General features: G+C 39.3%; 2 protein-coding genes across 2 annotated transcripts; both read left to right on the top strand.

Annotated features, from left to right (window-relative positions):
* Positions 1–2,166: 2,166 nt before the first annotated feature.
* Positions 2,167–2,709, top strand: LOC112735438 (uncharacterized). Its single transcript, XM_025784975.1, has one exon. It carries the CDS (start codon positions 2,167–2,169, stop codon positions 2,707–2,709), a length of 543 nt encoding a protein of 180 aa, XP_025640760.1.
* Positions 2,710–13,306: 10,597 nt separating this feature from the next.
* On the top strand, positions 13,307–17,361 carry LOC112733571 (glutamate receptor 2.7). Its single transcript, XM_025782579.3, has 5 exons — positions 13,307–13,868; positions 14,119–15,419; positions 15,704–16,010; positions 16,118–16,515; positions 16,601–17,361. Exons 1-5 carry the CDS (start codon positions 13,589–13,591, stop codon positions 17,030–17,032), a joined length of 2,718 nt encoding a protein of 905 aa, XP_025638364.1. The 5' UTR covers positions 13,307–13,588; the 3' UTR covers positions 17,033–17,361.
* Positions 17,362–25,509: the final 8,148 nt, after the last annotated feature.

Raw genomic sequence — 25,509 nt, 5'->3', positions numbered from 1 at the left:
CCATCCCGTGGAATTATAACGGTGATCTTGATGGACTTGCAAGGGGAGTAAAAAAATAATCTTAGCATGGGAAACAAATATTGGGCCAACAATAATTATCACCTCAACAGGAGGGTATTGGGCCAAGTGATTCAAAGAACATTACCGTATGGAAAGGAGCATGAAGTGGTGGCTTATTCTGGGCTGGGTCAAGGAGCTATGGGGCGGGCTGTAAGTGGACCGATTACTAGTCCCAGGTCTGGCGCTAATCCAGTGTTGAAAGTGCGGTCTCATGGACTCGGGGGCTCCGCAGCAACCAGGAAGGGACGAACGCTGGACCCACTGAAGACGTTGTTCTGCGGCATCGCTTGGACCGTGAGGAGGGTTTCGTCTCAGTGCAGTGCGGCTGTGCCAATCACGAGGGTAGGGTGCGCGATGGAAAGTCGAAGGGGCTGCTGGCCCAAGTAGAAGCTGCACCTAGGTTTGCTGGTGGAGCGAGGGAGATGAACCTTGTTGGTGGTGAGATGAAGGCGGGCGGAGGGGCCAACGGGAAGATGGGAAGGGATAACCGGTTGGAACCAGAGGCTGTACAGGGATTGAGGACAGAGCAAGGAATAGGTGGAAGTACCGTGTTGGAAGATATTAAAATTTCTAAAGGTCTCGAACGACACCTTGATCCCGGAGCGAAGCAAAAATGTCAAGAGGGTCGTGATGCTAATAAGGATAAGCAGGATGTAGGGGTAGGGGCGGTATCTGAAGGGGTTCAACCAGGGGAAGATGCGAATGGAAGGCTTATACCAGAGGAGGTTATTACTAATGCAGAGGAAGCTAACGAAGGCCCGGGTCACGTCTCGCTTGATGATAATAACCTGATGGGGTAGAATAAGAGAGAGGGCTACGGAGACACTGAAGACCATGTGGAAAATGAAGGGCAGGGCAATAATGATGAGGACAAAGAAAACGAGGGTGCAAGCTTGGATGAGCAAATGTTGGAAAAGCAAAAGACTTGGAATTTAGCAAAGGAGTCAGGAGCAATGCTATGTAATGAAGATGACGACATAATGGCTATCCTTCAAGAACAGAATGAAGAAATTACCCGGAAAAGAAGGCTTGCAAAACAGAAGGCTAAAGTAAGGCGGAGCAGACCTAAATGTCACAATAAGGTGTGTAATATTAATTTAAAATGATTGTTAGTTCATGGAATGTTCGGGGGCTAAGGGGAGACGAAAAGTTGAGAATGGTGAAACATTTTAAGAACAAATATAGATTGAATATGTTAGGTCTGGTAGAAACCAAAAGACAGATAGTGACGAAATTTGATGTTTTGAAAATTTGGGGTAAAGATTGTGCGGGATGGGAGTATGTAGAATCTGATGGTGCTTCTGGAGGGTTGTTGTTAATGTGGGATGAGGGATTTTTTAAAAAAAGAAATAGCTATAAAGGTGAGAGATGTCTTGTTAGAAAACTCTATCAACTGTGCTTTCTTCTTGCTGTATGGTGCACATACTAGAGATGAGAAATTAGTTGTGTGGGAGGAGTTATGCTATGTGGCTGAGTTATGACAGGGGCCCTTTTGTTTTTTGGAAGATTTTAATGAAATTACACATGTGGAGGAGAGGCAAGGCACTGATAACTTGTCTTTGTCAGCACAAGAGTTTAAGGATTGGATAAATGATATGGGACTGGTGGACTTGCTGATTACTGATAGGAAGTTTACGTGGTTTCGAAGACGTTCTTGTAGCCGCCTTGATAGAGCCCTGGTTAGCCTGGAATGGCTTGAGGTGTTTCCAGGAACCCACTTGAGGGGTGGACCACGGGGTCTGTCAGATCACTGTCCTATTATAGTGGAAGATAAGAGGATAAGGGATGGTCCGAGACCGTTCTGCAGCCTTGATTCGTGGTTTACTCATAAAAGGGTTTCTAAGGATGGTCAAGGAGGAATGGAGAGGATTGGGAGCTATACAATTCACTGTCAAATTGAAGGCTTTGACGAGTCCTTTGAGAAGATGGCACAGAGACAACTTTGATGACATGGACAAGAAAATCACTATGTTTGAAGAAGAAATTAAGAAAATTAATGACATGGTTGGCAATGGGGCATATGATGGAACAATGGAAGCTAGAAGGAGGGCCTTAGTTACTTGCTGTGAGAAGTGGTATGTTCGGAAAGAAATTCACTGGAAGTAGATGTCGAGGTCTAGGCATGCGAGACAAATGGATAAAAACACGAGATATTTCCATAACTTAGCTTCAGCAAGAAGGAGGAATAATAGAATTGATGCTCTGGTCATTAATGGGAGGTTGATAAGGAATCAAGCTAGGATTAAGATTGCCATAAGGGAGTTCTACAAGGAGTTATATCGTCAAGAGGAGTCTCCGATGGTGGGGTTCAGAGACGGACTAGTGGAAAGAATCAACGATGAGGATGCTATGGCTCTAGAGATGTTACCAACACCTGAGGAGGTTAGAGAGGCAGTGTGGGATTGTGAATCGTCCAAAGCTCCAGGAAGTGACGGATACAACATGAACTTTATAAAGAAGTGTTGGGGCGACATTGGCTCTGAATTCACGACAGCTATACTAGATTTCTTCCAATCATCAAGGCTGCCGACAGATGCTAACGTAACTTGGGTGGCACTGGCCCCGAAGTTTACTGGTGCTAAGAAAATCAAAGATTTGCGGCCGATCAGCATGGTGGGTGTGTATATAAGGTTATCTCGAAGATGCTAGTGAGGAGGATGAGAGCCGTTATGCCTGGATTAGTAGGTGAGACGCAGAGCGCATTTGTCAAGGGTTGGAAGATTCATGATGGGGCGCTTATCGCATGTGAAACGGTTCAGTGGATCAAAATGAGGAAGTTGGAAGCGACAATAATAAAATTAGACTTCCAGAAAGCATATGACAGGGTAAAGTGGAAATTCGTCGACCTCGTGTTGCAGAAGATGAGTTTCGGACAGAGATGGAGGGCGTGGGTTATGGAGTGTGTGACGTCGTGCTCAATATCAGTGTTGATAAACGGCTCGCCTTCTAAGCCGTTCAAGATGGAAAGGGGCCTGCGATAGGGTGATCCATTGTCTCCGTTCCTTTTTGTACTTGTAGTGGATGTCTTACATAGAATGCTTGAAGAAGCAGTGAGGAACGGTCGCTTATCTCCATTGTTGGTTGGAAGATATCATATTGAGTTGTCGCATCTACAGTTCGCAGATGATACTATTTTGTTCTGCCCTCCTGAAGATGAGACCATTAAGAACTACAAGAGGTTGCTTCGGTGCTTTGAGTTGATGTCAGACTTATGTATCAATTTTGAGAAGTCGAGTTTAATTCCTATCAACTGTGATGAGCAGTGGGTGCAACGTATGTGTTGTGTTCTAGGATGCAAGCAAGACTCCCTTCCAGTTAAATATCTGGGCATCTCACTAGGCGCCAACCCAAGGTTGGTCAAGACGTGGAAGCCAATAATAGACAAAGTGGAGTAGAAGCTTAGCCTTTGGAAAGCCAAGGCGCTTAATAAAGCCGGTAAGTTGGTGCTTATCAAATCTGTGTTGAATAGCCTTCAGGTTTATTATTTGAGCCTTTATAAGATGCCAAAGACTATTGCAGAGAAACTGATTTCTTTGCAAAGAAGATTTTTATGGTGTAAGGAGGATGGGAGCTCTGGTATGGCCTTAGTGAAGTGGGAAGTGGTGCAGGCTCCTAAGAAGTTGGGCGGATTGGGAGTTGGAGATGTTGTGGTACGCAATACAGCTCTTTTGTTTAAGTGGTGGTGGCGGTTCTCTAAAGAAGACTGTCCGTTGTGGAAGAAGGTTATTTGCTCTTGTAATAACTTGAATCCAAATGAGCTATAATCCTCTCAGAAATTGCCTGATCGGGGGGTCCGTGGAAGGACATTTGTCAGCTACAGTTTAAGAATCAAGAAGTTAGGCAGAAGATGATTACTGGATTGGCTATGGAGGTAGGTGATGGGAGACGTACTCAGTTTTGGGAGGATGTCTGGATTATTGGAGGTTCATTGAAAGATCGATTCCCAAGGCTCTTCTCGGTGTCAAACTAAACAGGATCAGTGATAGGAGATTGTGGGTTTTGGGATGGGTTAACTTGGATATGGAACTTCCAATGGAGGCGAGAACTGTTCCAATGGGAGTTGGATCTAGTGAACCAGCTTCACAATACTTTGAGCATAGTTAAACTTGCACGTGGGAGAGAGGATAGAGTTGTGTGAAAATTTGATAAAAAATGTGTTTTTTCTACTAACTCATTTGTGCAGGTGTTGCAGGTAGAAATGGCTCTGGAGGATATATCAAGTTATAGCTTTACTAGTTCAATCTGGAAAGGACTTGTCCCTCCTAGGGTGGAGTTATTTGTTTGGTTTGGATTGACTGGCAGGGTTAATACGAAGGAGAGACTACGTCGTTTCGGGGTTATTAACCAAGAAGATTCTCTATGTGTCTTATGTAAAGTAGGTGATGAAAATGATTACCACTTGTTTCTGGGCTGTAATTTTTTATGGCAGGTCTGGTGTGCTTGGATATCTCATGTTGGTTTACAATAGATATGCCCGGGTACAGTCAAGGAGCATTTTCACAGTTGGACTGAGGTAGCAATTAACAAGGAGGAGCGCAAGAGATGGATGGTGTCTTTTTGTGCCATTATGTGGAACATTTGGTTGGAACGGAATAGGAGAATTTTTTAGAATAAAGAAAAAAGAGCAGAGGAGATTATAAACTTGTCTGTTCAGAGCTACACTGAGTGGTTAGGTGCTGACCCTTTTAGTTGTTGATGACATTGTCAGAGATGACAAAAGAGTTTTATGGCTAGATCGTTTTAGCTAGGTTTTTATTTTTGCTTGTTGTTTTTTTTTTTTTTTTGTGATTGAAATAAACTAAACAAAGAAAAATAAAACAAACAAAACAAGGAACTATTTAAATAGAGGGACAGTCCTGTTTAAGACTACTCTTAAACTCCTCCCAAGGTGAAAGAAGCTCCACATGTGAAAGTTGTAACTTCATCGCCATCTTTGCCATAGTATCTGCCACCGTGTTTGCATCTCTCATAATCAAACGAAAGTCAACACGCCAATTCCAATGCATGATATCTCTTATTTTGAGTACCAATGGATCAAGAAATCCAAAACCATCTTGAGTAACAAGATTAAATGCTTCCACACAATCCGTCTCACAAATAACATCTCGTTGACCCATATCCCAAACTAAGAGATATTCTCTCCAAATGGCAAACAATTCTCCTTGAAGAATACTATTACTCTCAATCATTCCCAAACACCCCCTTTGCCAACTCCCATTACAATCTCTAATAACACAAGCAAAACCAACACTATCACCCAAACCAAAATAACTAGCATCACAATTAATCTTAAAAGTACCAATGGATGGGGATTCCAAAAACCATTTAGAGTAGAGGGAAGGGACATACGTTGTAATTCAAAAATATTCCTAAGCTTCTTTTCTGAAGTTAATGCCAGACAAATCACTTTTTCCGGAGGCCAAGTTTCATGAGGATTAAAGTCATTATCCCTTGCTCTCCATATCCACCAAAGTCCCAAAAAGAACTTGAACGGATGCTCTCTGCTATGATACAAGAACCAGTTCTTCAAATCCAAAGGATGACAAGAAATATCCAACCTATGCCAAACAAGCTGAGCTTTTGGACAATCCCGAATACAATGTAAAACCGATTCCTGGCTAGAAAGACATCTTGGACACCTATCCGATGACGACATCCCTCTTCTAAAGCAAAAACTTGCAGTAAGAAGAGCCTCCTTAAGACACAACCAAGCCAAAAACTTATGCTTTTCTGGAACAAGCTGACGCCAAAGCCAAAGCCAAAGCCAATTCTCCCGCTCCTCCCAACCAAATAGCTGCTTACACAACCACAAGTAACCATTACGTGAGTCATAGACTTTGGCAGCAGACCCACACCAATACCAACCCACTTCCGGACCTGCTTGTTCATCTGGATTGTAAGAGAGAATATTACCTTTCAGATTTTGAGATAAAGGAGAATAAAGAGTATCCAAATGCCACTTACTAACCGACCAAATATCCTGTATCCGGAGATTCGAATCAGAAATGTGAACATAATCCATCTCATTAGATAACCGTCCTTCTCTCCTCCAGCTAGAAAACCAAAAATTCTGATTCAAATCTCCAATACACCAAGCAAACCCATCCTTCAACACTTCCCAAGCCTTGCAAAGACACCTCCAAATGGGAGAGTCCTTGTTCTTAGGATAACTAAAATAGTCATATATAGATGATCGGTATTTGGCATCCAACAATTGGACCCATAGCTTGTTTGGTTGCTGGAAAAAAGTCCAAACTAGCTTCCCAAGAAGAGCAATATTTACACAATAAGGATCTCTAATCCCCAAACCTCCATATTTTTTTGGAGTAACCAGTACCTTCCAACTAACAAGATTCAATCCTCTTCCATCAACTTGTCCTTTCCAAAGAAAATTCCTCATCATAGACTCCAATTTACTAATGATTCTTTTGGGAAAAATAGAGACCTGCATCTGGTACGTGGGAATAGCGGCTACAACAGAATTAACCAAGCAGAGTCTACCAGCCCGATTGAGTAAATTCCCTTTCCAGCTTGCTAGCCTACTCCGAATCTTATCCAGGACACCATTGAAAGCTAAACGAGTCACCCTAGAATGGCTAAAGGTAACTCCAAGATACCTGCCCAAGTCCTAGACAAATCTGATAGAGGATACCCCAATGAAAACCTCTTTCCTTGTTGCAGAGACATTCTTGGAGCAAAGCGCTTTAGACTTCTCCACATTAATCTTCATCCCAGATGCTTTGTAAAAAGTCTCTAAAACCAACATCACATTTTGCACTTGTCTCTTTGTAGCTTTACAGAATAGAAGCAAGTCATCCGCAAACATTAAGTGGGATATTCTTGATCCCCTCTAGAAATAGCAACCGGCTCCCACAAGCCCAAATCAACCTGATGACTAATAAAACATGCCAATCGCTCCATACACAACACAAAAAGATAGGGTGACATAGGGTCTCCTTGTCTAAGACCTCGACTAGGAGTAAAGCCATTCAGACGATTCCCATTCCAAAGAATAGATAAGGAAGAAGCAATGACACAATTCATAATCAAATTAATTGTAGGAATAGGAAAACCAAAGCTCTTAAGGGTATGAGCTAAAAACCTCCAGTCAACTCTGTCATAAGCTTTCTCCAGATCAATCTTAAAAGCCAGTATGCCTTTCTTTGATTTAGTCTTCTTCATAAAGTGGAGAACTTCTTGAGCAATAATGATGTTGTCAGGAGTTCCTCGTCCCGGAATAAATCCTCCTTGAAGCAAGCCAACAATCTCCGCAAGATGAGGACGAAGCCTATTAACAAGGACCTTCGTGATGATCTTGTAAACTACATTGCAGAGACTAATCGGCCTGAAATCTTTCATAGATACTGGTGATTCAACCTTTGGAATAAGAACCAGTAAAGTCTCCAACATTCTCGGATCAAGAGTAACACCGGAGAATGCCTGCTTAACCATCTTCCAAACATCAAGACCAATGATCTCCCAATATTCTTTGAAGAAGAAAGCTTGAAACCCATCAGGATTCGGAACTTTAAAAGAGTTCATGTGAAAAATAGCTGTTCTGACTTCCTCTATAGGTGCCGTAAGATTATTGCAAGCTTCCTCATTCAGAGAAGGAAGAGGCACATCACCAAGGCAACCCAAATCAACATCATCCAAATGACAGAATAAGCTTTTATAGAAAGACTCTGCTTCTTGACTCAGAACCTCTGGATCAGTTTCCCACACTCCATCCTTGAGAAAAAGGCCATGAATCTTATTATGCTTCCTTCGCGCAAGAGTTTGAATATGAAAGAATCTTGTATTCCTATCCCCGAACCTTACCCACTGCTCTCTGGACTTTTGGAACCATAGGAGCTCTTCTTGCACTAGAGTATTATTATAATCATCAAGTAACTGTTGTTCTTTCTGACGCAAATAAATACTATCCACCACTTCTAAACGCTTTTGTAAATAATTAATCTGCTGCTCTAATTCACATTTCTTAACAAAAATGTTACCAAATACTTTCGAGTTAAACTCTAGTGAATTCTTCTATACTTCCGAAAGCTTGCCATGAATCCCTCTATTACCAGACCACCATGACTGATTCACAATATCCCTATACCCAGGATGAGTAGCCCAAGCAGCAACAAATCGGAAAGGTCGATTCCCTTTAGGTTGAGGACGACCTTTACAACGCACCAGAATAGGGCAATGATCAGACTGAAGCCTATTTAAAACTTCTGCATAAGCCTCTAGAAAGATAGATAACCAACTACTATTTATACAGACTCGATCAAGCTTTTTTGCCACGTCAACATAATTTTTCACCCTTCTGTACCAAGAAAACCGCCTCCCAATAGTCTTCATATCAAACAAACCACTATCCCCTAATGAAGTAGCAAACATGTCTGCTTTTTTATGAGAAAATTGGCAGCCCTTAGATTCATGAGAAAATTTGACTTCATTAAAATCACCAAGAACAATCCAAGGTCCTTGAAAAATCATGGATTGTGCAACAAGATAATCCCAAAGGAGAACCCTTTTATTAAATTGAGGACTGCCATAAATACCACTACACCTCCAAATTAAATTATCAAATTGAACCTCAACAGTAACACCCTGATCAAAATTATCAATGAACTTACAACAAACACCCTTCATAGAGGATAGAAACCAAATACCTCCCTTATGCCCTTCTGCTTCTACTATACCAACAGAGTGATACCCCAATCTTTCCCAAAATAATTTTAAATGCTGAAAGAGGGAGTGGGTTTCAACCACAATAAAGAAAACATGTCTAAATTTTCTAACAAGTTCCTTACAATGCACCCGGGCTAACTTATTAGAAGCACCCCTAATATTCCAAACAATCATATTTAAAATATCCATAAATAATAGGGACAGAATAAATAAGAACATAAACTCTAATCAGAATTACCAACCTCAATAGGTGGTTTGTCCTGCGGTACTGGCACACTCTGATCCTCAATAATTGCTACCTTCGGACCCCCTAACACTGCACCTGCCATGCTTCCATCTACTAAGGTTTTCTCCGTTGTGCCACCATTTTTATCAACTGGCGAGTTCTGCAGGGAGGAAGGCCGAGGACGCTTCTGTAGAGAAATTCCACGACGTGCAGGAGTTCTGCGCGATGGAGATGGCGCAATTTCATGTTTTTCTCGCTTCCCCATCCTAATGCCAATTGATTTGCCTCCATCACCATGCAAATTGGGCCTTGGAACCCTTCTCGAACCATACTTGTGTTGCTTTCCATCTTGGTCTTTCAAACCTGATGACTGGCCCGTTGTGAATTTTTTCTTACGCAGCACTTGTTGCCAGCCCTCTCCATCATCCATGCATGCCTCATTAACATGACCATCAGGCACGTGAGGAGCCAATGATTCCGTAACCACATCCTTTCCTTTAACAACTCCTAATTTCTCACCCAAATTACGAGAATTCTCACCCAAATCACGAGCTTCTGATTTAGCCTCTTTATGAAGCTCATGATTGTTGTGTGGCACTAGTGTCGGGGCTTCATTATTTTTTCCATCACCAAAGGAATTTCTGTTTCCTTCCAAGGACTCCTTCTCCATGCACAACGATTTATCATGCCCATACCGTGCACAAGTAGCACAAATCAACTGTAAACTCTCGTACTCCACTTCATGAGTCACACCCTCCACTATAATATGTTTGATTACAGGCAACTCAAGATTAATTTGAACACAAGCTCGAGCATATTTTCCTCTTTCTGCAAGCTTAGTGGCCAAATCTACTTTCACCGGAACCCCTATTGCAGAAGCAATTCGCAGCATTGCTTGTTCCTGGTAGCACCAAACTGGAAGTCCCGAGACTCGAATTCATACCAGCGTTGATCCAAAGGATTTTTCGCATGGTCTAAAATCCACATCCCATGGCTTTACTGCAACATAGTGACCGTCTATCAACCACGGGCCACCAAGAATGACTTTCTCACGATCCGCAACAATATCAAATTTAACCAAAAAATACCCAAACCCCACATCCAACAAATCAAACCCTCCTTTGATGCGCCATACTATCCGAAGCTTATGCATGAGAGCCGTGTAGCCATAATGCTTATCCAGCACCTTGATCACGATGGCTTCCTTGTAAGGTTCAGCTAGACAGCTCTTTGCCTCCTTGGTAAAACTGACACTTGGTGGGCGAGAATCACCCTGCTTACCTGTCACCGTCACGATACCATCCACAGATAAAGACCCTACTAATGCAAAGACCTTAAACTTTTCTGCACCAATGACTTTATCTCTAAAAGAGACATTGGATGGCTTTTCTAACCCCTCTCGAGAAGAACCCTCCTTAACACCGGAGACACACCCACCCACGCTCTCCCTCTTATCTCCTCCGATGGCATGGCCATCTTCCTCACCGCGTTTCACCCTCAACCGTTCGTCCCCGCTCTCTCCTTCTCTCATTCTCCTTGAGTACGAAGTACATACTCTTTCTCTGCTAGGACTTTTTAATTGTAAATCAAGTTTTTTGCTAATGTTTAATTAAACATTCAACATATTTTTTTTTGCTTGTTGTTTGTTCTTGTCCTTATTCCACTATTTGTATTGAGCTCCTTCTTTCCAAAAAAAAAAAAAAAAACCATTTGGCCTTTAATTATTTTGCTTGTTATTATTCTTCTGCGTTTAAATTCATTCAAAACCGCCTCTACTATATAGAAAAAATGTGGCAAAACTTAGAAGCGTGGGAGGGGAGGAAATTAGTATGGCATTTTCCTTCTTGACTTGAATATTATATTATTATGTATGTTAAAGTAAAAATTGTTAGAACGAGTCAAAAATCAAAATATATACCAATATATGGAGACTTTTATAGGCCATAGCATATATATTATAGTATACAATTTGGATATTGTTTTAAACTTTTAATTAGTATATCAGAGGAGATTATCTGTTAAGAGTGTTCTTTTACCGTTTGGATTTTATACCAAAATCAATCATCGAAATAAAATATATATTAAAATATAAAATTATAAAAATAAATTAAACAATACATGTATTTATGTATAAATATATAATAATTAATTTTAATATATAAATAATGTTAAACAACACATATATTTATACATAAATATATAATAATTAATTTTAATATATAAATGATATTTTTAAATATTTTATTAGAGGAAATTATTGTGAAACAAACGTAACAATTTCTTATTAGGAAAAAATATCATCAATGGCAAAAAATAAATATCAATAAGTTATTCCATTCATATCCAACTTGGGAACCAATTATTTATTAGTCAATCAGCCCATTTTTTTAAGTTTTATTTATAACAATATTTAAAATGAACATCCAAAATTACCTACCAGAAGAATATTTGAAGCTTCAATAAAAATATTCGAAAATAAAATAAAATATCCAAAGGTCAATATTATGGTTTTATTGAAAGTCATGGGAGAGATAAGTAATGTGTTTGAAATTGAAATCAGATTTAGATCTCGATAAATGTAGTTGTAAAGAGAATGAGTAAAAAGTCAATGAGTTATAATTTAAATGGCATAATTTTTTCATACTCAACTAAGAGATCACAAATTTGAATCTTCTATTTTTGATAAAAAAAAAAAAAAAAAAGAGAATGAGTAAAGAAAGTCATTAACAAAAGATTGATTGAAATTGGCTATATAAAAAATTAAGTTCCTAGACTTTTTCCTATTGATGAATACAGACGTGGATGAAATTCTTGCTTATGAAAGAAAATTCGACTATCTTATGATCTATATGAATATTCAAACTAACCACTAGTATAAAATATATGTGAAAATACAAAATATACATTAAAAATAAAATAAATAATATATATATTTATACATAAATACACAGTAACTGATTTTGTTAGCTAATTTTAGTGTACAAATAGCATTTTTGAAGAAGATTATGCCAAATTTCAAAGTCATTAGCATAAATCATAATTTTGTTATGTCAATGAATATTTTCGATTCATGAATTGATATTTTCGGTAAATGATCTATCACGAATTTGAGTTAAATTTAAGGTTTTAGGATTGATGAATCATTTATATTTGAGTCCCGTTAGGGAGTCAATAGAGTATTCGTACAATGTGTACAATGAGCTATTTATTTGGCTCAATATGAGTTAAAAAATGAACATCTAGGGTAAAATACTACTAATTTTTCAAACACAATACACTCATACTATCCAGAATAACCATCCGGGTATCAGGGATAATAAATATCTGATATCCTACTGAATATCCCTATATCCCCACTGTACACATTGTATAGATACTTCATTGTTCCTATACTTTCTTTTTATATTTATATATAGAAACCGGCCGTAAAACTGAAACAAACGCATACACAAGACAAACTAGGCTTTTCATAGTGAAAACAATTGCTTGGCCTTTCAATTTTTGACGTACGTGGATGTCTCATAAGTCATGCGTGTTTTTTCTTGGAAAGTGCAGATGTTATGTTGAAGTGCTAAAAAAATTCAATCAAGAATTTCCACTCACCTTCCAATTTCTATGTTCTTCAATTCAATTCATATTACGGTAGTTTCTTAATTTGTTAACTTATTATACTACTAATAACTTAGTTTCAATACGTGAATTAGTCTTACATGAAAACCTTGTTTCAGCAGCTTACTTGCTAACTCAACGCAAAATAAGAAAAAAGTTTAAAATTCCTTTATTTTATCTTCCCCTATATTAATAATGAAAATGAGTTTTTTTATTATTTATTTATTTTGATCAATGAAGAAACTCAAGAGTTACTGCATGCAGCAAGCCAGCAAGTATAGCTTGCAAAGTTCCAAAACCAAGAAACGAAATAAACATATAGAGCAGAAAACCAAACTAAGGAAAGTTCAATACTTCTATCTTCTACTCATAAACCAAGTATCAGATTCTATGGCACAGAGATGTCACGTACTAATTTAATATTTGCATGAAAGCATCCCCATAATTTCGTTTATTATACTATAAGAAACATTTTAAGTATGGCAGGGATTAAAGTGTTTTAGTATTTTTAACTATTGATTTTAATCGTAAAATATATACATAGCTAAAACTTAAAATCAATAGCTAAAAATACTGAAACATATTAGTTCTTAATATCCATCTTATATTATATATAGGAAACAAAACTTTAAGCCCACTTGTTAAATACAGACATATAAAAGTCTCTGATTTATATATAATAATGTAAATGTATGAAGCATAAATTCTCTATCATTTGGGTTGAACTTCAAGATCTGGTTGATTGAAACTTTCAACACTCTGGAATCCTAAACCGACCTTTTGTGCTTCCTACCTGCAGTTAAGCCCACTTCTCAATTCTCCTACCTGTATTTCTTTCTTAAGTCTTGTAACCATTCTTATTCAACACACCATATTTGACCAAGTCCAAAATCTCTCCATGGACCCTCCAGAATCATTGGTATCCAATCATTTCTTTTTCATTTCCTATCTATCTTTTATATAGCATATGCCATGTACTTATACATCATTCACAAGCACTGAAGCACAAGAATGAATTTCCATTCAAATCTTTCTCAAGCACCTGCAAGAAGTTGTTGTCTCTACTTCTATTTATTCGTCTCCTTTCTTCTCCAAGTTGAGGCTACTGCTAATGGAGACAACAAAGTCATATCTATAGGCGCAATCATCGATGTTAACTCGCGTATTGGGAAAGAACAGCTAGTAGCCATGGACATTGCAGCTCAAAGTTACAATAACACTTCAAAGACCTACAAGCTGGCTCTTCATTTTCAGAACCCCACCATGAATCCCTTAAAAGCCACTTCCATTGGTTAGTACTTAGTAGTACCAAACAGAAAATATCGAAACAGAACAGAAAACATTATGCCTTTGTCCCTCGATTTTTAAGTGGATAAAAAATAGAGAAATCTTGATTCAAAGACAGACACATTTTGCTTGTTTCTGTTTCTGTTTCATTACCAAACAGAGCCTAAGAAAAAAGAATAGGTTTGATATTCCTTTTGTTTAGCTAACATAAATATCTTTATTAATGTGCATAACCCTATGTTGATTTCTTGCAGCTGAAGATATGATTAAAAATCAGAACGTGGAAGTGATTGTGGGAATGCAAACATGGACAGAAGCAGCTTTGGTAGCTGAACTAGGAAGCCAGGCTCAAGTTCCTGTCATATCCTTCGCAGCACCTTCTGTTAGCTCACCATTGATGGCAAATCGATGGCCTTTTTTGGTGAGGCTAGATAACAAGGGCACTGCATATTCAAAATGCATAGCAGATATAGTTCATGCTTATGGCTGGCAAAGAGTAGTAGCCATTTATGAAGATGATGGCTACGGTGGAGATAATGGTATGGTAGGTATGCTATCTGAGGCACTCCAAGATGTAGGTTCAATGATTGAGTATCGCTTAGCACTTCCATCACCTTCTTATCTGCCTGATCCTGCTGAATTTCTTCGCAACGAGCTGCTAAAGCTAATTGAAAATACGCAATCTCGGGTGTTCATTGTTCTTCCATCATCATTAGATATGGTGATTCATTTGTTCAGAGAAGCTTCACAAATGGGTCTTGTGGATAGAGAATCAGTATGGATAATTCCAGAGAGTATAACTAATCTATTGGATTCTGTCAATAAGTCTGCTATTTCCTATATGGAAGGGGCTATAGGGATCAAGAACTACTACTCTGAAAATAGCACAGAGTATAAAGATTTTGAAGCTCAGTTCCGGAGAACATTTCACTCCAAGTATACCGAGGAAGATAACCGCAACCCAGGATTCTACGGTCTGCAAGCATATGACAGCATTAAAATTGTTGCACAAGCAGTGGACAGAATAGCCAGTCACAATAGTAGTAGCAGCAGTAGTGGGAAGACTTTACTAAGAGGAATATTGTCTAGCAAATTCCTTGGTTTAAGTGGAGAAATTCAATTTCAAGAATTGCAGCTCATGCAGAACCCTACCTTAAGGATTGTTAATATTGGTGGGAGGAGTTATAGGGAACTAGATTTTTGGAGTCTAGAACATGGATTTACCAGTAGATTAGGAGAAGGTGGAAATGATACTTCTAGGAACACAGAGGGTTTAAGTGGAGTGGTAATTTGGCCAGGGAAATTGTTGAGAGTTCCAAAAGGGTGGAATCTGCCTACTAAGGAAAATCCAATGAGAATTGCAGTGCCAGGAAGAACTTCATTTTCCAAGTTTGTCAAGGTCGATTATGGTGAGAATGGAAAGCCAAATAAATATAGTGGATTCTGCATTGAAATTTTTGATAAGGTGTTAGAACTATTGGATTATGATTTGCCATATGAGTACTATCCCATCAATGGAACCTATCCTGACCTGGTCCAACTTGTCTATAACAAGGTAAAAACATATCTCATGATGCTTTTATGTTTGCTTGAATTTGAAGGTGTTCTACATTTGAAAAAGGTCCACACTAATGTTCATATAATATGTCCATATTTCTTGTGTATTTTCAGAAGTTTTTTTGTATTAAAAGGAACAAAAGCCTGTATTACCAAGTTTTGTTATAATTTGAAAAGACACAAAACCTTGGCTGACTCGATATATGCGGAGTTGAAGTTTAATTTTGATTACTGACATAGATTTTTTCTTTCTGGCTGTGATGTGAATTGAAATCATGGAAGACTTATGAGGCTGTTGTTGGGGACATAACCTTACTAGCAGACAGAATGCCATTTGTAGATTTCACTGTGCCATATGCAGAATCAGGATTGTCAATGGTAGTTCCATCAAAGTCAGATGAATCAGCATGGATGTTCCTGAAGCCTTTCACCTGGCAAATGTGGGTGGTAACTGCTGCTATCTTGTTCTACACAATGTTGGTAGTGTGGTACCTGGAGCGAGAATCAAATCCCGAGTTTCATGGCAACTGGAAGAGCCAACTTAGCACTGCACTTTGGTTTACCTTCTCCTCCCTATTCTTTGCTCATAGTAAGTATCAATTATTCATTCACATACCTCAATAAAATAACAGAATTGATCAATCATATTTACCATGCTCATTAGAGTAAACCAATCCTAATTGTAACATGATGCAGAGGAGAACTTGTCTAGCAACTTAAGCCGTGTTGTGATGGTATCTTGGCTGTTTCTAGTTCTGATCCTTAACTCGAGCTACACTGCAAGTCTTTCATCGATGCTCACAGTTCAACAACTGCAACCGAATATCACAGACATCGAGTGGCTGAAGAAGAACAACATGAAGATTGGTTGCGATGGAGATTCTTTTGTTAGGACATACCTTGAGAGAGTAGAGAGGTTCAAGGTAGAAAACATCATAAATGTTAGCAGTGAATACAGCTATGTTGATGTATTCAAAAACGGCACCATAGCAGCTGCTTTTCTTGAACTCCCTTATGAAAAAGTATACATGAGTAAATACTGCAAGGGCTTCTCTGGCTCCACCCCTGCCATCAGATTTGGAGGACTTGGATTTGTAAGTCACACTACAATTCTCCTCAATGTTCAACTTGTATTTTTCCATAACCTATAGAATCAAATTCAAATCTTTTGTGATACAGATGTTCCAGAAAGGCTCCCCGGTGACCAAAGATGTTTCTAAAGCGATATTGCAGCTCTTAGAACAGGGAGAAATAAAGAGTTTAGAAGAGAAATGGCTGAGCCCGATGGGAGAGTGCGCTAGCAATGTCACCACAAGCAACACAGAAAGTTTGAAGCTTGGGAGTTTCTGGATTCTGTATGTGATTTCTGGTGCAACTTCCACCATATGTTTCCTACTTTCTACCCTGCATTCATCACCTTGGAAAAGAGCGGTTACATTAGCTAAGCAGATTTGTAAAAGCAAGAAACAAAGCGAAGAAAGTGAGGCACGTGAGGATGTAACTGACATTGACAGTTCTGAGTTACAAGAAATCATAACGGTTTCTTCCTCTCCATCACACACACCAATGACAACTCCCGATCATGGAATCACGAATGCAAGATACAACTAACCCTAATCTTCTCATCTAACCTGATATGTAGAATGGTAGATAAATGTAAAAATATATATTAGAGTATCGTTAGGCTGACACAATGTGTATCTTCAATGATAAAGGAATTTGAAGAGATGACCTTGAAACTTGGTTCAAAGCAGCAGAAAGTAGAAACCCCTTCTTTACCATAACGAACTGAAAAGTGAAAAGAGATCCTCCCGTAGGTATCAATTTGTAACTTGTAACTTAGCTGAGAGGGCAAGGGTAAGATAAATATCTTGATGCCATTTGATTTAATCATTTAATAAACACTTTAATTTGTGTTATTGACACTCCTCAACGAAAAACAGCCTCGTTCATTTTTTTTTTTTTTAAATAGGAAAATTTAAACCCGCATCTCTTAAATGAATACGGAAATATTATATTATTTGAATTATAATTTATTGATAAAAATAATTTCGTTCTCAAATGCTCTTAAATAATAAATATTATATTTTTTGTTAATTAAATAAAATTTAATTTTTTATTTGTTGTATTTTATATTAATTGTTTAAGTTTAAAATTTAAAATTTAGAATATTTTAATTTTTGTTTTTTTTATTTTTAATAATAAATAAAATTTTAAAAAATGCTGCACTTTTTTTTTCACAAAGCATTAGCATTTGTTATGAAAAGGTTAAATTTTTTTAAAAAAGAAAACTCTGCTTCATGATAATTCAAACATCTAATTAAACCTCAGAAGAAGTAGGAGCCTTTGAGGGTTTTGGTTCCTATATTTTGGTGAAAATGTATTCGCATGAGAAAAATGTTAGAGAACTAATAAAATTTATTTTTTTGTTAGTAATTAATTAATAATATTTAAAATATAAATTAAAAATATATTGTTAAATTATTAGACTAAATAAATTCGACATGAGGAACACGAACATGAGGAGGATAATGTGCTATCTGTTAATCAAGCAGCTAATCAAAAAAGGATGAATCTAAAACAGAATGAGTTGAGAGAGACAGAGCCGGTTGGAGTACAGATACAATATGAGGATAGAACAGAAATAGCAAACACTCACCACCAGGAAGAAGGGCAGGGTTCTGGCGATCTATTTTGCAGGAGGTCAAAGGCAGGGGACATGTTGCTGGTGGAGTTGGGGGAAGGAGTAGGAAATGGAGAACATGACGACATTGTGCTAGACAGGTCTCGCACAGAGGTCACTATGCGCGAAGGGTCAACAATCTACAGAGACAACCAAAGCCGGAATTGGAGAGAGGAGCTGGCAGAGAATAAAGTGGCTTGGAAATTGGCGGTCGAATCAGGAGCAGCACCATGTAGTGATGAGGAGGACATCATGGCCATTCTCCAGGAGCAAAATGAAGCTATAGCTTTGAAACGAAAACTATTGAAGCAAAAGGAGAAAATCAGAAGAAGTCGGCCAAAAACACGTAAACAGGTGTGTAACAAAATTTACAAATGATTTTAAGCTCTTGGAATATTAGGGGGTTGGGAGGTGTTGCAAAATTGAATATGATAAAAAAAACTTCAAAAATAAGTTCAGACTAGATATTTTGGGGTTGATAGAAACAAAAAAAGAGAAGGTAAATAGATATGATGTAGCTAGGATTTGGGGAAATGATAGTGCTAGCTGCGAGTGTGTTAACTCTGTTGGTGCCTTAGGAGGTCTTCTGTTAATTTGGGATGACTCCGTATTTAAATTGTTGAATTCCTATAAAGGAGATAGGTGGTTATGTGTAGAAGGAGTGATGACTAAAGATAACTTTTACTGTGCTATTTGTATGGTTTATGGGCCACATGTGCAAAATGAAAAGCTCTTAATGTGGGAGGAATTAAGCTACAACGCAGGGTTGTGTCAAATCCCCTGCTGTTACATGGGAGATTTCAATGAAATTGTGCACATAGAGGAAAGAAAAAGGGCTACCAGCCTACCAGCTTCTGCTAAAAATTTCAGAGATTGGATTAACGATATGGAGCTAGTCGACTTGGCGCTAAATGATCGCAAGTATACATGGTTCAGATGTCAGTCCCGCAGTCGTATTGACAGATGCCTGGTTAACTTGGAGTGGTTAGATGCGTTCCCAGACACCCGTCTTAAAGGAGGACCGAGAGGCTTATCAGATCACTGCCCTTTGATAGTGGAAGATAGAAGAATTGGTCAGGGACCAAGACCGTTCCGCAGTTTAGACTCGTGGTTCACACATGAAGGTTTCCTAAGGATGGTGAAGGAAGAATGGAGGGGGTTGGGAGATATGCAGTTTTTAGATAAAATGAAAGCCCTCTCAAAACCTCTGAGCAGCTGGCACAAGCAGTTCTTTAGGGACATACCTGAGAAGATACAAAATTTTGAGGATGAGATAAAAAAAGTGGATGATATGGTGAGCAACGGAGTACATGACGGTACGATAGAAGCAAGAAGGAAGGCGCTGGTAAGATGTTGTGAGGTATGGTATACAAGGCAAGATATACACTGGAAGCAAATGTCTAGGTCTAGGCATGCCAATGAGATGGACAGGAACACTAGATACTTCCATAATATTGCATCGGCCAGAAGGAGGAACAACAGGATTAACTCTTTAGTGTTTAATGGAAGGCTAGTAAGGAATCATACAAGAATTAAGATAGCCATCAGAGACTTCTACAAAAACCTATACCACCAGGAGGCCTCGCCAAACATAAGCTTTTTCGGGATGGCCTAGTAAATCGGTTGGAGTTGGAGGACGCTCAAGCTCTAGAGGTGTTACCGTCGGAGGAGGAAACAAAGGATGCAGTATGGGAATGCAATTCATCTAAGGCTCTGGGGAACGATGGGTATAACATGAACTTCATAAAAAGGTCCTGGGAGGAGATTGGACTAGAATTTACTAAAGCAGTGATGAGTTTCTTTGAGTCGGCTAGGCTGCCAGCAAACTCCAACGTTACTTGGGTAGCGCTAGCACCGAAGTTCGTAGGTGCGAAGGAAATAAAGGATCTGCGGCCAATCAGTATTATAGGATGCGTCTACAAGGTCATATCTAAAGTGTTGACAAGAAGGATGAGGAGGGTAATGCCATGATTAGTTGGGGAATCACAGACTGCATTTGTCAAAGGAAAAAAGATACATGATGGAGCGCTAATAGCTTGTGAGACTGTACAGTGGCTAAAACTGAAGAAGAAGGCGGCAGCAATCATCAAATTGAACTTCCAAAAAGCCTATGAAAGAGTCAAATGAAACTTTGTTGATACGGTGCTAGAAAAGATGGGATTTGGTGCAAGATGGAGAGCATGGACCACAGAATGCATTAGATCAGCATCTATTTCCCTAATGATTAATGGGTCACCATCAAAACCTTTTAAGATGGAGAGGGAGCTCCAGCAAGGTGATCCGCTATCACCTTTTCTATTCGTGCTGGTTGTAGATGTGATCGGGGAGGCGGTAAGGAATAGGAGAATAGCACCCCTCTTAGTCGGTAGGGATAATATAGAGTTATCACATCTTCAATTTGCTGATGACATTATATTGTTCTGTCCGTCGGAGGAGGAGACCGTCAGAAATTACAAGAGACTGTTGAGATGCTTTGAAGTGATGTCGAAATTGAGTATTAACTTTGACAAGTCGAGTTTGATACCGGTGAATTGTAGTCAGGAGTGGGTTGGTCGAATGTGCCAGTATTAGGTTGCCAGGCGGCAAGCCTACCAGTGAAGTACCTGGGCATTGAGCTAGGAGCGAACCCAAGACTAGTTAAAACATGGAAGCCAGTAATAGATAAAGTAGCAGAGAAACTTAGTTTGTGGAAAGCGAAGGTGCTAAGCAAAGCTGGAAAGTTGGTCCTCATCAAGTCAGTGATTAATAGTCTGCCTATATACTATTTGAGTTTGTATAAAATGCCGGCTACGGTAGCAAAAAAAATTAATTTCACTACAAAGGAGATTCTTTTGGGGGAAGGATGATGGACGCCTGGGCTGGCTCTTGTAAAGTGGGAGTTGGCACAAGTACCGAAAAAACTAGGAGGGCTGGGTGTGGGAGATGCGGCGATTCGGAATACTGCTTTATTGTTTAAGCGGTGGTGGAGGTTTTCTAAGAAAGATTGTCCTTTGTGGAAGAAGGTTGTCTGCTCATGTAACAATATGAATCCTAGGCAGTTATTATTAACTCAAACTATACCAGCAAAAGGAGGTCCGTGGAAGGATATCTGTCACTTGCAAATCAAAGAACAACATGTCAGACAAAAGATGATTGACGGTTTAGCTGTGGAAGTAGGTGATGGCAGATCAACCAGATTTTGGGAAGATACATGGCTACAGTGGGAAAAGCTGAAAGACTCCTTTCCGAGACTCTACTTGATTTCAAATAACAAAGGATTCATGATAGGGGACTGTGGGTTTTGAGATGGCATAGAGTGGGTTTGGAACTTTTAGTGGAGGAGGGAATTTCGCCAATGGGAGGCTGACAGTTTGAACCAAGTTTTAGATATCTTACAAGATGTGAGATTGATAGAAGGCGCACAAGAATAGAGTGGTGTGGATATTTGATAAGGAAGGCGTTTATACTACTAACTCATTTGTGCAGGTGTTGCAGGTACAGACCGTGATAGAAGAAATTCTCAGATACAAGTTCACAAGTGGAATCTGGAAAGGACTTGTGCCCCCCTCGAGTAGAGTTATTTACTTGGTTTGTGCTGGTAGGCCGAGTTAATACAAAGGATCGACTGAGTAGACTGGGTATCATTGAACGAACTGATAACATTTGTGTAATGTGTAAAAAGGAAATCGAAACTGTAGAGCATCTGTTTGTTATGTATGAGTATGCATGGCAGGTGTGGTGCGCGTGGATTAGTTATGTGGGTCGTGCATGGAGCTTCCCAGGATCCATAAAAGAGCATTTTGAGGGTTGGAGATAATTGTCCTTGAGAAAAGACGCTAGGAAAACATGGTTAGTGGGTTCTTCTCAGTTATATGGAATATCTGGCTATGTAGGAACAAGTTCATCTTTCAGAACAAGTCTATAGAAGTAGTAGATTGTGTTGCTAGGTCGTTTTGTTGTTCTACAGATTGGTGCAAATAACCTATATTGTTGATGGCTATACCGGAGATGATATAGGAGTTGTTTACGTTTATGTTTGGTCCCTTGTATGATCCACCTAGTTAGTTGAGCTTGTTTACTCTTCAAAAAAAAACTAAAATTATTAGCAAAAAATAATAAATTATACTAATTCTTAATTTTTTTTTCTTTATTTAATTATGTTACTTACTTGCATATCAATATGCAAGTTGTAACTTGTACTGATAAATGAAATTATGATACATATACACAAAAAAATCAGTTATTTAGATACAACTATATAATATTGGAAAATTTTCACATGTACCAATTACTTTTTTGGTACAGGCATATAGCAAGTACGGTCTGGTTAGCAGTCAACTCTTTGTCATATAGTCATGGATAAAAAGCCTAAATTGTCCTTAGTTATATAGTAAAATTATGGAAATAAAAGACTGACTTTGTGCTTCATGGTTGAAGCTAATAAGAAACTAACGTGAGTAGGTTTGGCTCTAACGACTGAAAGCTGATGGGCTATTTATCTACCAACCTAAGAGATATTATAAATGGGCTTGGATTACTAAATAATAATGAAACTGTGGTAAATTTTGTATTTTATTGATGAGTAGACGGTATTTAACATTGTTAGAAAAAATGGTGATGGACCGGTTTAAAGAACCCGGACTAGGTAGTGATATTTTTTTTGTTTTGTTAAAATGTTAAGCAGTGTCCTTTTAAGGTAAAACAACCTCCCAAAACCAGAAATCAGCCTGCCGTCTCCACCATGTGCCCTAATGTAATGCCAATCAATCACCCCCAAGCCAAACTCAGTCGCTCATATCTTTCCCGCGACTGTCTCCGTGAAGCACAATTTCTGTCGGTGTCACCTCTTTAGCTGTGGCCGTCATAACAAACCTTTATGGTCTTAGAGTCGCGGTCTTACAATTGGTCGTGTGCAGGGCGCACTGTGTGGCCACCGTGTCGCACGCGGCATTGCACCTTTCCCGTGGTCGTCATAGCCGCGGGCGAAAGAATCGGGTCCCAGAGCTGATCCTTGTCGCCGCTCTATTTGTTGTCACCGTTCGCACTCACACGGACGCCTTCGATGTGGTCCTCCTCGCTGTTTGAGAACCTGGTAATTGATTTGGTGAGTTGCAGCAAATTTTTCTGTTTTTGATATTTGTTGTCGTAATTCATATTACATCACTGTAGTTTGTTTTTGTGGCTGAAAGTTGAATTTGCTAGTGAATGTTAAATTTGTTAATGAAATTTGTTTCTGATTAATGATCATCACTAAACATTGTATTTGGTGCCGTATTGCTGCAAGTACTTATGAATTTGCTGCAATTAATGAACCACAAATTTGTTACGAAATATCCATTAACACCGTCTATCAAAGTAAGTTCGTATCCATAGTTATCTGTCTTCCCAAATATATATGCAGCGATACGGCACTCCTCCGTTGTGAGGTCCATGTCAGCAGTCGGATCAAAAACCATCTCGAACGACTGCAAGGTTTAGGGATAGCAGTTAGGAGGTCACTTTTTGGCAAAAATCAAAACGATTTATAGGTGATTCCATGTGAAGTTGGTTTACCGTGGGAATCAGGAAGATAGGGGAGTCAGATCTAGAGATTAGGCCAGGGCGCCGGATTTCTTTTCCACTTGCTCTCCTTACCGGAGTGGTGCCATCAGTCCTGGGAAGAGCTGACATGTTAGGTGGGGTGGGAACGACCACGCTGGGATCGGAGCACACTTTGACTCCCTCTAATGGCTCTATCTTTGCATGTTTTGTAGCTCGAGCCGGCATCAGCGATAACAAAAACAGTTCAGATACCAAGCTTGTGCAATCAAGCTGGTCAGAGTTGGGTAGCTCATTAAAAGCCTACATTATCTGCATGCCCAGTATTACAAAAAGTCTATATCAGTCTTATCATATCTGTGTCTATCCTTGGTTTATAGGTATACACGAAGGTATAATGCCAAATAATTTACTACGTACCTTTTCAGTGGAGTTCCAAACTGGGACATGGCTCCCAATGCTACCGCCAAGGGACAGTTTTGGAGTTCCGGATGACCAATGCAGCAACGGCCTCATCGGCAAGCAAATAGAAGGCACTGATGGGACTGGCCTCGGCGTTGAGATTGACTCGTCAATGATGACATCATCATCGTATCCGGGTGAGTTGGGAACAATGACATCCCACATATGACCAGGGCCATCTTCGACCTTACCCTTGGCTTTATCTCTAGGGTTGATCTTATGGGTGTACGATTGAATCTTCAAATCAGTCTGGACTCTCGTAGAAGGTACAATGCAAGCTCCGACGGACGCCTGTACTGTGCCTGCAACATTACGAAATCCAGTACCAGCCCCTCCTGTGTTAGGCATATGTGATGGCACAACTTGGTCCCTTCCATTAGTTGTAGCCTTCCTTTCAACCATCCTTCGGACCTGACTAACATCAGCAACCAGGCCAGCTATTGGCTTCTGCATCTCTTCCAGAAGCTCGTCAAGGACCACTGACCTAGCCTCGATCATCTACAAAAGCAACTTGAATGTCAGATGAACCAGATTACATAAATGACGTATCAAAGGTAACATGGGATGCGTCTCAAATACTTTCTTGGTTGTTAAGTGGAAAGTTAGTTTACAACCCAACCCTAATGAAACATTTCTGAAAAAAATAAAGGAACTTTCCGAGTTACTAACCTCTACCGTTGCCAAAATCATGCGGAGCTTCTCATTGTGAGCATCATCAGAGTCGATATCGTCCTTTTGAACAGCCTTATCAGCTCCATGGGCCGACTATGTCACAACATAGCACAAGAAACCACGGCTAGTCAAAGGTCAATTAAGACCACTACTAAAAAAATGAAAGAGACCATAGAGGAGAGAAACTCACCATGTCTGCTACAAGCTCCAGATTGATGTTCCTGGTATGTGCATCCCAGCGGTGTGCTTGCAGGAGGGAGTTAGAGGGGACGACACAAGTCTTTGCACCAGATACGTGTCATTAGTCCAATATGGACTCCATGAAAATCCAATATCACCGAGAAGATGATAACTTTAAAAATTGTTACTTTAATATAACGTATTCAACTTTATGCAAACCGAACAAATTGAAACACGTACCCATCCTCTTCTGCTGGACGGTGAGATTCCCTCGGAGCATCCATGGTTATCCCCCTAAGCAAGCGCAGTAGTAAAAAGTGTTTGTCAAGAAATGTGATACCGAGATAGTAAGATGGTGATGGATGTGAAGAGAGGAGACACCACCTAAACCAACTTATATAATGAAGGATCAATACCTCCAAAGGGATTGATATTAGAAAAGACACTCACACGTAGCATTGGCCTACTAGCTCTGATCATCACAAAAGATAAATTATTGGAATTGCCTTTCCTTCCTAAAAGACCCTGCAATTTGAATTTTCATTTTCCTTGGTTATTTAAGCACGTGTTCTAA

The sequence above is a fragment of the Arachis hypogaea genome, chromosome 13 (genome assembly GCF_003086295.3).
Source record: "Arachis hypogaea cultivar Tifrunner chromosome 13, arahy.Tifrunner.gnm2.J5K5, whole genome shotgun sequence".
NCBI lineage: Eukaryota > Viridiplantae > Streptophyta > Magnoliopsida > Fabales > Fabaceae > Arachis > Arachis hypogaea.
The sequence above is the reverse complement of the archived record's forward strand: the minus strand, read 5'-3'. Positions and strand labels throughout refer to the sequence as shown.

What these genes read in the sequence shown, in the direction of transcription:
- LOC112735438 (XM_025784975.1), top strand. Translation starts at nt 2,167, where the DNA reads ATGTCGAGGTCTAGGCATGCGAGACAAATGGATAAAAACACGAGATAT.
- LOC112733571 (XM_025782579.3), top strand. Translation starts at nt 13,589, where the DNA reads ATGAATTTCCATTCAAATCTTTCTCAAGCACCTGCAAGAAGTTGTTGT. An exon ending in CTCCCTATTCTTTGCTCATA is followed by an intron (nt 16,011 to 16,117) that starts GTAAGTATCAAT and finishes AACATGATGCAG; the next exon opens with AGGAGAACTTGTCTAGCAAC. An exon ending in GATTTGGAGGACTTGGATTT is followed by an intron (nt 16,516 to 16,600) that starts GTAAGTCACACT and finishes TTTGTGATACAG; the next exon opens with ATGTTCCAGAAAGGCTCCCC.